This window comes from Diadema antillarum, unplaced genomic scaffold, assembly GCF_040938485.1.
Source record: "Diadema antillarum isolate AM-2024a unplaced genomic scaffold, OU_Dant_1.0 seq00001454_RagTag, whole genome shotgun sequence".
NCBI classification, from domain to species: Eukaryota; Metazoa; Echinodermata; class Echinoidea; order Diadematoida; family Diadematidae; genus Diadema; species Diadema antillarum.
Window position 1 is genome coordinate 437,801 of NW_027272200.1, and position 12,681 is coordinate 450,481.

General features: G+C 34.8%; 1 protein-coding gene across 1 annotated transcript; it reads left to right on the forward strand.

Annotated features, from left to right (window-relative positions):
* The first annotated feature begins 1,212 nt into the window (after window positions 1–1,212).
* On the forward strand, window positions 1,213–11,376 carry LOC139709604 (basic phospholipase A2 caudoxin-like). The gene is made up of 4 exons (XM_071621564.1): window positions 1,213–1,348; window positions 3,463–3,610; window positions 8,021–8,154; window positions 11,252–11,376. Exons 1-4 carry the CDS (start codon window positions 1,279–1,281, stop codon window positions 11,374–11,376), a joined length of 477 nt encoding a protein of 158 aa, XP_071477665.1. The 5' UTR covers window positions 1,213–1,278.
* The last annotated feature ends 1,305 nt before the right edge of the window (window positions 11,377–12,681 follow it).

Below are 12,681 nucleotides of genomic sequence, written 5' to 3' on the forward strand. Positions count from 1 at the left end.
ATGAAAAACCATGCACGTGCCACTAAATGAAGAACTTACACAATATTGAATCCAAAAGGAATGATGATAATCTATGTCTCATTTGCTCGTCCACAACGTGGTCACTATCATTATTACAATTAGTGATGTGAGAAGCCCACACCGAAATGATGCATTTGGAACTGTGCTATGCGTTCAAGGCTTAAGTATTCGGAAATAGAGTGAACTACGTAATAATGCAGAGAGGTATTGTCTAAAGGCCTGCATATTGGGAACTTTTAGCAGATATCAGACAAGATGCAAGTAATAACTTGGATGTATGTACTCACTTAAATGGCAAAACGTTGTATATAGGTCCGACCAGGGAGGTGGAAAAGCTCTTTCGCTCTCCCTGGTCCTACGAGCAGTCCACCTTCCTGGTCCTATAACGCATTCTAATCACAATGAATGCACAATACACAAAGTCCATTGTCATAGTCAGATCAGTATAGTTTTTAGGTCTACCTATAACCATTCAATTTTATTAGGAAAGCATGTTAAGCACAACCAGTTTAAACTTGTCCTTCAGCAATAAAAGAAAGAGATAAACATATAAACGCTAGTTTACCACATATACATAAAAAAAGAAATGACAAAGCACGAAATAATCAAACTGAAAATGCTGAAAGAAAAATAAAACAACACAATGAAACCACTTGGTTGGGTTTTTACGCAAGGAGTATAGAGAGTGAAAGTTCCTTGAAGTGAAGTGAGTGAAAGATTTGAGTTGGTCTGCTACTGTTAGGTGCTTTTTTTTTTAAAAGAGATAAGTGTATAACACTCTTTGTTAGCACGAGCTGAAGACCCCGCTTCTTCATTTCGCAGAATGCAGAATTTGCACGTGCAAAAACAAGCGGGAATTGTAGCCTTTAATCAAGACTCTTAGGAATTTGATTCCTCATCCACAATTGCCACTTATACTGAAGGATCCTCGGCACTCACAGACCAAGCCAAGAAGAAAAACAAGCTCCAGTAAGACTATCCTATCGAAGTAAGACTATGCGATGCTGAGAGAGGCGAGACGTAGTAGTGTTCAGCGGGTGCTATCAAAAAAAAAAATGATATTCACAATCAACTTGCAATCACCTTTAAATAATGGAAGTGTCCATCATCGTCACAGGTTTATGCAATATTGACTACTCTTGGTACACTTTGGTCCTCTCCATAAATATTGTGGGAGGCAAGGGAGTTTGACACATTCATGACGGAACGGCACAGCTCCAAACTTTCCTGACAGATTCCAGGCCAGCCAGGAACAAGATGAGGTGTTTGATAATGATAGCTATCGGTCTTAGTTTTGTTTGCATCGGTACGGGTGATCAAGAGAAGGGTAAGTAGTTGTTAGTTTCATCAATATTCAATTTGGGCCTCTTCCCTCTCCTTCTTTCATTTTATTTTCTTCTTCTTCTTCGTTTATTTCTCTCTCTCATCCCCGAATATTCTCCGATTCCTTCACAAAGAAAACACTATCATGTGTGTGTGTGTTTTTTTTTTTTTCCTGATCCACCAGGAACATCGCCCATAATACAAAAGTGTTGATCCTGGAAGAATTATTATGATATCGACTTTTTGGCTGTGCTCAATATCACACTCGATACTCTCTCTCTCTCTCTCTCTCTCTCTCTCTATATATATATATATATACATATATATACATATAAATTAATTATATTTATATGATATATATATATATATATATACATATATATATATATAAATCACATTTATATAATTTATATTTTATTTTGATTTACATCTGCTTCAAAATATAATCTACCATTGACGTGACAAAGCCCTATGGGCGAACATTCGTCAAAACTAAGTCTCACGGAGCTTTCATATTGAACTACTGTTGTGAATATATCTTATATATTATAGATATAATCAGTTTGTTTGTAGGGTACATAGGTCTATCATATTTGCTTTTGTCAACATATCAAGACAGTCATTTTTTGTTTGTTAATGAAGCTGGTATTATGTAGCTTGAGCTTGAATGAAGTTCAAGCATGCAACTGAAATTAATTTAATTTATGTGCAAGTAAAATCATTTGATTCAAAGCGTGTTGTTTTAGAGTAAAAAGATATTGTCATTGCATTCATTCACCTCCTATATTTTCAGTATTATTGATAAATTAATCCAACTACCCATGACTTTCTGAATTTTGACAATTAGTATTTTGTTGTTTTCTTCTTGAGGAACTTCGTAAGAATATATAACTTTAGAACTTTATAAAGTGAAGACAACACGAATGTGTGTGTTTGATATGTGAAATAAGCAATTTTTTGTTCAGGTTGACCATAGTAAACAGAGTAAGATTAAACAGACAGAACTAGAGTCATATAATCCTATAGTTCGGTATGGATAAAAATTAACAAACAAAGAAATAGTAAGATCGGTCGATCATCGCCTCACAGCTCACCTATGATTATGTTGATGTTCCACATATAGTAACATTGCAGAAACCACGTGTACATTAGATTTAGCAACTAAACCCCAACTATGACGAGCAATAATTTCTTACATATTACAACTACACAACCACTTAATGCAAGTACCATATATTCATACATACATTATGATCATTATAGAAAAGGGGGCATGGCATATAATCACGTGCAGGTAAATTGCCCATTGTTGAGACGGCGAAACGTCATCAGTGAATCACAACCACGAAAGCCCTATAAGGTTTCCTGACAATTAATGGTTTTCTGGGTTTTTTTTTTCTGATTAAACTTCTTTGTCACTCACCAAGCATCCTTTGCTTAATATTTTTTTCCCAGTAAATCCTCACATTGGTCGTACTTAATAAAATGTATATACGTAGGTAAATATATGCACATGTACATATATCATATATCTTGTATATCATTAGCTTTATCATTATCATTATTAGCATTATCTTTTTTTATTCAAGGGCATGACATGGAATCACAGGCAGGTAAATTGTCACCTGTAAAGACAACGAATTCATCACATGAGTTTATTTGTATCGGCTAATGTGATCAATGGCATTTTGCTGTTGTGAACATTTGAAATACAAAAATTCCATCAGTCTTTTAAATTTACTCTTTCATTTTGGAAAACGCAGTTTGCAAAGGTGGTTTGTGACCATTCCCACAGACATGGAGAGAAATATGATATCAGTTGTTTTTCGTTTAAGTTGGCAATGTTTGGACAAACCGTCCTTCAAATCAAAACACCTATAAAGCACACAAACGCGCACACTCGCTCTCACTTTCCCTTTCTATCGCTTTCTCTCACTCTTTTTTTTCATTTCTTTTTTATTTATTCATATCATATCCTCTGTTTCTCTGCTTAAAGTATCTCTTTTTACTATACCAATCGCATGCTTTGCTTCTAAGACATATCCAATATCAAAGATTGTGGTAATTTGACGCTTGAAATCTTAAGTGAGTTTATTTTTTTTCCCATAACACCAACAGACCTGGAGCATAGCAGGAGAAAGAGATCAATGTATGAACTTGGCACAATGGTTGCCTGCGCCACCGGACTGTCCCCGATGGCCTACGCCGACTACGGCTGCTGGTGCGGCCGAGGAGGACGAGGAGAGGCAGTCGATGATATCGACGGGTAAGATGAGAACATCGGCTCAGCCTTTTTTTATTAAATTTCATTTTTCATTTCTTATAATTCATTTCCAACAACAGTGATACAGCAAATAGACATTTGAATACTCATGATAACACAAAATCAGTACAACATTGTAACCAAGGGCAATACCTTGATTCATCTTAACAGCCTTCTCCACACAATGGCTTCCTCTTATTGTATGGCCATTATTGGTTGGGTTACTTTTCTTTCTTTCTTTCTTTTTTCGTGGGGGTCGATTTATTCGACAATGACTTGGGACATTCATACAAAATACACGTGTCTATGATTTATGATAACTCAACTTTTCATGTATAGAAAAAAAAATTGTAGTATGTTCTCAATTAGATGTGGTCTGTTTTTATTTCATCTGCGCACTAAGGTCTTTTGTTATCCTTAAATATGCAAAGAATAAATGTGACCGTGCACCTCAAAACGAACATAAAGTCGCACACACTGATTTTGCGAGAGGGCTGAAATAATTAATGAAATGGGTCAACCTATTCATATTTTCTGAAAGAGCGGGTCTTCTTTTACATTATGCTAAAATTTGGTATCATAAAACTGGCAGGAAAGTGTGTTTTTTTAGCTGTTTATCTCGAACATTTTTGGTAGAATAGTGTGATTAGGTGTGTCTTTAGAATCCCTTTTTCATTTCTGAAAAACCTTGTCCACACTCTTCACTTTCAACTCTAATAACTTTTGAAAGGATGGTGCCACTGCTTTGAAAGTTGGCATTTATTATGGACAGAATGTGTGAATGAGGCACGCTTAATTTCCGTTTAATCTGATAATCCCTTCATTGTTGTTACTCTGGTGGTTTACTTCCTGTTTTTTGTCCCATTCATCGCACAGCCAGCACAGTTTGGTAAAGATTAACCGCTTGAATAGATACTGTACTTCAGAGCCTCTTTTCTCAGTTCACACTTTACCTGAATTTGTGCTTTCTTTCCAATATTTAGATAGGTTAGAAGAGTCCATTTGATTTGAGTTATACATCATTTTAAAGCTTAAAGTCTGCTCTTTCAGAATATGGTCTTAACTAAAAATTCATGTCTGGCAACTTTTTGTTTGTTTTGAGGTGCAGAGTCACAAATGTCTTACCTGGTAAGGCAGAGGTATATCAACAACATGGGAACTTTCAGACACGTCTTGTCTCTCAGAAGTAAAAGCGCTTCATGGAGTGTGCACTTTTGGTTTGTTCATCTGTTCGATTTGTGTCTGTGGATTGCACTATTGAGACTCCAAGTTGAGAGTTGGTATTGTAAATTCCAGGGGAGAGCTCACACCTCATTGAAGATTGTTTGAATGATGAAAATGGAATGAACATTTCATTGCGAAGCTATCACGGGTGCTCGAAACAAAATTCAAGAAATATAATCAGAAACGAAGTGAGCAATCACCACGAGGAGAGCAGGAAGTGATCAAGAATGACACCACTATAAATGGCGACCATGCGTGATGCCGTGACCTGGCCTTGGTCATTTGTGTCATTTTGGTTATTAGTTCAGCATACCCAGACTTTTATACTGTAGTTCCCGTTTTGAATTTTTTTCTTTCTTTTCGGGGGTGGGGAATCATTAGTTATTATTAGGACAGCAACCTCTGACCAACAAACCGGTGGAGATCTTATCTAAACCAGAGAATAAAAGTCAGATGAATTAGGTAATAAAGAAAGTTTCCCCATTCTTGTTTTTTAAAAGAAATCAGTCAGATTTGTTGCAATTAAAACTCAAATTATCTGAAACGGGGATGTCATCTCACCTCACAAGTCTCTGATTGAACTGTCCACATATCTTCACAAGATTTTTTTTACAATATTGTGAAATATAAAAGAGTCATATGATCCGTTTCTTTATATTATTACACCCTGTTGATAACATGGAAACGATGATTATTAAAATACAATGTAGAAAGAACTAAGCTGACAATTCATATTAAACTCTAGGTTAAAATCATCAATAAAAACATGATATATATATATATGTATATATATATATATATATACAGTTTTAAAGTAATAATATCATCGCCCTTTACAGTTTCATCCTATATTCAGCTAACATACATATTGAAATACGTGAAATTCAACAATTCCATTACTTTCTCATTTCGTATTTAACGTTGATTGAATCATTTTTCATCAGTCTTTTCATCCACTTCTCATCCCCTTTGAATAATTTCACGTATTGTATCGTCTCACTAGTAGTGTTCATGTTTCTCCTCCCACTCTACTTACTGTACTCTAGGAAAATAGTACTATTGCGTTGAATTATGACGTCACTCGATGAACAAACGTTTGTGGGTCTATAACCCTCTAGCCGTTTGCGCTAGCGTGTGTTCGTAATGTGTCACCACCACACGTCCTTTGCCTATTTTTAGAAATATTTTTAGCCTCAAATTGGTGGTACCACACATTATATATATATATACATATACATATATTATACGATACACTTGTGATTAAAGAAAGATATGCCGTAAAACTAGAAGGAACGGTGAGATTCCCTTCAAGTTTAGCAGCAGTCCATCAGTGAAAAATTTCATTGGATGAGTAGAAAGCATAGCATGAAATTAGGAATGTTAATGGTGAATACACATGGGGCATAATATTTTATAACTCTCGATGTTGTGTCCTTTTACGTGTTCCGTGCTCCAGATTGACATCCACAACATTCGGGGGTGGGGGGGGGGGGGAGAAGTATGGGTACTAACGTGAAAAAGAACTGACGGAAAAGGGACTATTTTGACGAAAACTTTTGACAAGTTTCTAACACAAGGTATACACAGGCTTCGGAATTCTGATAGGCTGTAATTAAGAGATAAAATTTCTGATTTTTAAACAAAATTCCCATTCTTTCTTTTTTTCCGTTATTAAAGTTGCCTTTAATTAAAGTTTTGACACTTCAAACGGTCACATCAAAGCAGCACGGAAGAATACGAAATCGCAGGATAATCATAATTATCCTATGTGTTTGCTATCAATATGTTCACATGTCGACAGGCGTTTATGTTTTCAAGTTTCACGTTCAAGTTCTCAAGTTCTGCATCTCAACATAGTCAATGACATAATACGCTGAATGTACATGAAAGTAAAGAAATAACAACATAAGAAGTCAATAAAAAAGGGATACATTACACTTTTGATGGGGATTGCAGAAATAGGCACTTTGGTGAAAAAAAAAAAAAGAATATTGGTGGTGGAGGGAGATGGGGTAGCCACAGATGTTTATCTTATATTCGACGGCAACTTTTCTCTGCGGTGATTATGACATACACGAAATATGAGAATATGTTCTAATCTGTTAAAAGGTACGATATACCTTTGGAAGCAGTGATTTACGAATGTTTGAGTTATCACATTTGATACATAATGTGTCTAGGTCAGTTGTGTCACAGAACATCCTACTATATATTTAAAAAAATTACAATAAAACGTAAAATATAGGGAGATATCACTATTTTTCTCAATAAACCATAACTGTGGACGGTTTAGTCTATAGGAACAATTTTTTTTATATCTATTGTTCACTGTTACATATTTTACCAATACTTAACATTGATTGTCCTGACTAAATTTTTTACAATGGTTGTTTATATGTCTAACTCACATTTAAGAACTATTTTGAAGCGCTAAAGCTGGGTTTTTGTTTCATCTGCAAATGGTAAGTAATGTCTTCAAGTGGAGCGTTGACGAAGGGAAAAAGTAATGGTTATGGTAAAGTTACTACTGGATCGATCGTTTCACAGTAATCATGGTTGGTGTACATTAATTACCAACATTACCATTAATCACGGCTTAAGTTATACAATGATGTCATTAAAGTTGTCATCCAGTACTGTCACGTGATCTTTCCCTTCAATTGTTGATATGTACATATATCTGTATATATATATATATATATATATATGTATATATATACATATATATAGTGCGAGAGATAGTTCCCTTCCCAAACGTACGCGGTGCCTCATTGTGGGTAGCGTATACTGAAAGAAATTAGACTGAGGCGGACGTTCAGGCCGCCTCAGTCTATTTTCTTTCAGTATATATATATATATATATATATATATATATATACATATATATATGTATATATATATATATATATATATATATCATAATAATATTCATTTTCATTCATTCATTTTTCCATTTCCAACAGATATACATATATAATGGCAATATATAGGCCTATATGCAATGTTCATAATATATATACACACACAAATATATATATACATATACATATATATGTATATATATATATATATATATATATATATATATACATATTGCTGTGAACAAAGTAGACTTAATCAGTTAGGAGGCATGCTAAGGCGTCAGTCGAATCTGTTCTTGTAATTCCTCTTTTCTCCCGCTATGTCCAGGTGTTGTCGAAGTCACGACCTCTGTTATCAAAGGCTACGTGAACAAAGGATTTGCCGCCGATGGCAGCTTTACCTTCTTCCGTACGGCTTTCAAAAAACGTGCTCACACACGGGCACTCCAGTTTTAGAGTGCAGTAAGTATCTCAGTGATCCTCACGTCCTAAGTAGACACGACCACTCGCATATAATGAAAACTTTATGGGCCTTGCCCATATAAGTTGTGTGTGTGTGTGTGCACGCACATGCACACACACCCACGCACATAAATATAACATTAAGAGACGGTGCATTTGCATGTGCGGCCCCCAAACTGTTGAATTACTTACAATGAAAAGCTGGGAAATCCTCAATGAAAGCACCATGGAGTGAATTAAGACTCGTAACATATCTTTCATTATTTCACTGCCAACTATTGTTTAAGTTTATTTGGAAGTCTTCACGTGCAGTTATATAAATAGACATAGGTTCTGCTCTTTATTTAATGATAAGTCATTATCATTATTATCATTATTATTATTTCATTTCATTTCATTTTTATTTCATTTCCGGCCAAAGCATATAATATGACAATTGCATATAAACAAATTAAGTACAATGTAACTTTTACATATCCAAATGAAATTTGAATACACATCATTTGTTTACATGAATCAATAAACATACTTTTGTTGAAGAAATACATGGACAAAATGTGACTGAATCATAACAAAGAAAAGGTCGGAAATGGAGGGGACTGCTAAAAAGCCAAGCTTGTAGAATGCTGTCCCCTCGTGAGTCGTGAAAATTACAGTAATAATGCAACGAGACAATTTGACATAATCCTCGGGAAGCAGAACATAAAACGAGTACGCACACAAACGCACACACAGACAGAAACAAAGCTGCTCTCTTATATATGCGTGGAAAGAATAAACAGGAGGTCAAAGGCAAGAAGGGGACAGGAAGACAGAGGAAAGGGCAAAGGAGGAAGAGTTCAAGTGTCGATGCCAGGGCACATGAGACTTTGGTCTTACCGAGAAGTGGACTATATATGAATGATATATATAACGGTTATGAAATAAATTGAACAAAGTAAAGACGTTAGCAGCAAAGAAATCAGTTAGCAGCTTTCGAAATGCAAATTCCCAGTGATATAAGAATTAATAAATATTTTCTTTAATTTCAAGGTAAAAGTGTTGAAACTTAGAGATTCTTTTATGCTGCTGTCAAGGGAATTCCAGAATTTAGGTCCAGCGAAGGAGAATTATTTGCAAAAATCGTCCTAAACAGTGGTAAATGGAATTCAATGGTTTGTCTAGTGGGGTATGAATGTACAGTTTTATTTTAAATAAACATGGAGTCAAACGCAAAAGGAAGGGAATGATCTATTAATTTGTACATAAACTGACCTAAATTCAAACAATACAAATCCTTTATTTTTAAAATATTATTTTGATTAAACAAGTCATTAGTATGACATCTCCACGATTCTCTACAAATAATACGAAGAGCTTTTTTCTGCAATAATAATATTCTTTCTAGATATGAGGAGTAAATGTTGCCCCAGGCGAGAATGCCATAGTTCAGATAAGGTAAAATTAAAGATGAATATAACATTAATAAAACATTTTTGGGAAAATAAAATTTAACTTTATTGATTACGCCGACATTTCTAGAAATTGTACGGCAAATTGAATCAATATGCAAATTCCAGGTGAGCTTATTATCAAGAATCAAACCTAAAAATCTAATTGAAGAAACTTCTTCTACGGCTATATTATCCAAATAAATGTTCTGAGATAACTTTTCCAAAGAATTACTGAAAAGCATACATTTTGTTTTTTGAAGATTAATTGACAATTTGTTGGCTCTAGTCCAATTAAGTAACTTTTTTAGCTCGATATTCATAGTATCGATCAAGAACAAAGGATCAGAACTAGAAAAGAACACATTTGTATCATCAGCAAATAATAAAAAGGAAAGAATACTTGATGAATTTTCAATATCATTGATGTAAAGAACAAATAAAAGTGGACCTAGTAAACTTCCTTGCGGTACACCACAAGTGATATCATGCATAACAGATTTATGACCATTGATATAAACAAATTGTTTGCGATTGGTAAGGTAATTAATGAACCACTCCAAGGCCATGCCTCGAATACCATAATGGGATAATTTGTAAAGGAGTATTTTGTGGTCAATGGTATCGAAGGCCTTGGAGAAGTCCAGGAACACACCTATAGTATGATGAAATTTATCAATGGCTTTGGAGACTTTATCTAAGAGAATAAGGACTACATGAGATGTGTTGTGTTCTTGCCGGAAACCAAACTGATTATTAGAAATACTTTTATGCTTATTAAGAAAATCCAAAAGTCTAAAATGTACAACTTTTTCCAGTATTTTAGAGATAGTGGATAACAAAGATATTGGTCTATAATTACTGATGTCTTATTATTTGTATATCATTATTACCATGCATCATGAGATCAAAGAGAACATTCATTCAGTGCCGTGTTTACGGAAACCTTTTCATTAATATTTGATCAAAGTTTCATTAATATTAACTGGTCAAAACTGGGGCAATTATGGAATTTGATATTATGGAATTTGATGCCCAATTTGTTTGGGTTGTTGTTCTTGTCGAAACATGGTATCGGTTACAATAACTTCATGCAGCTTATCAGTACCCAGTTCATGAAAGCATAGTGAGCTTTAGTTTTATTTTTGTTTTAAGTTTTCATCAATTGTAATCCTCACAGACAGTCATCAACGCTAATTTGTTTTTTAACTCCAGAACATGATGTGGAAGATACAATTTCTTCTCCTCTTGAATTCTGATAAAGCGCATGTAAATGATAATTATCTGTATATACATTCTATATAGCTCATACTATGAAAATAATATGTATGTGGTGTATATTATATATATACTTACACGTTTATTTCTCTGAATAGAAATATAGGAAATAATTATGATGAAGATCTGTAAGCAAGCAAGTGGTGGGTTTGTAAGGCCATAACATCAAGATATCATGCTTGATTTGCATAGTGACTAACGATACATCTGCGTTTTTAAATGTCATCACATTCTTATGTCCACATTTGTTTTCACTGAAGTACAATGTACTGTTTTAATTGCTTACTCTCTGTTTCGCTTTGTCTGTTAAACCGCCCCCCCCCCCCTCCCGCTTTCCCTCTCCCTCTATCTCTCTCTCTCTAATATCTTTCTCTTTTTCTTTCTTTCAGCCGGTCGCCGAAGATGTGCGTTCGAATTGTGCCAATGCGATCGAACTTTCGCCCTGTGCGTTCGGGAGCATAGAGAATCGTTTAGTCCCGAGTACAAACATTACAACCAGCGAAGCTGCCTCTAAACTTATTGTGATTGCAACTTCTACTGCTGTTGTTTTTTTTTCGCTTTATATGTCTATGTCTCTATAATCTGTGTCTTTCTCTCCTACTCACTCACTCACTCTTTTTTTTTTCTCTCTCTTTTTTTTTTTTGTCTTCAGCATTCCATCCTTAGGTGTATATGACATTGTAACAATGATTTGTAAATGTATGAAAAGGTGCTACGCCGATTTCGGCCATTGTAAAACTCAGGTTCCAGGTATAGACTGGATGTGTGTGAGCGCTTATGATTGCCATTAAATGTATTGTTAGATGGGATTATAGGTACTTGTACCTGATTGGTATTAATGAATACTGTTTGCGGCGTCATTCAAATACCAATGCTTACTTCGTGAACTTAAAAATAATGATCATAATCAATGTTAGTGTAGGCTTCGTAGTAGTCATAACCTGTTGTGTGTTGCCCATAATATAAAGTATTTGGAATTTCTCGGGTAGTACAATGAATTGAGTACAATCTAAGGGGTCTAGGGCAATTACCGCCTGGGCAATTACCCTGGACCATTCCCCTGGCCCTAATCCTAATCCTAGTCCTAAACCTAATCCTATGCCTAACCCAAACTCCTAACCCTAAACCTAACCCTAACCCTAATCTTAACTCTTACCTTACCACTAACCAGTATTTAGCCGGGGGGTAATTGCCCTCTGGGGGTAATTGCCCGGATACGCAATCTAAGTGATGTTACAGCTTGAGATCTACGCCTTTTGTACGGATTTATGTATGAGACATTCTCAAAATAAATGCGAAAGAAACTGTGAACTCTTTTTTGGTATGTTTTCTTTACGGTGTCAAGTGCTAATGATGAAATCACGTATAATCAACTACTTTCTAATCTTGATTTTGTATTTCGTTAAATGTTGGTGTAGGTCCTCCCAATGTCATTTTAGTACATTTTGGACAAGTATGTATCAACACCGATAATACAGGATATAAGATAAATGAAATCGTAGTCGATTATCTTATCTTATCTAACATTAGATTCTTCGGAAATAAAATGTAAATCATATATATACAAACATGTCGACATTAATGTGAGCTTAGTCACATTTTGAAGACAGAATAAATGCAGCTTGCTGTCGCTTTTAAGTGGTGATTAATGATGGCAACAGTAAAGAAATAATAAAGTAACATTAGCCTTAATGTGAAATAACATATTGGAATTTATAACAAGGTTCGGAGTTTTGAAACATCACCCACTTAGAAGTAAACCTGATTTTTTTTTGTAAAAAGCAAAACAAAACAAAAAAGCCTCATAATCTATTTTCAT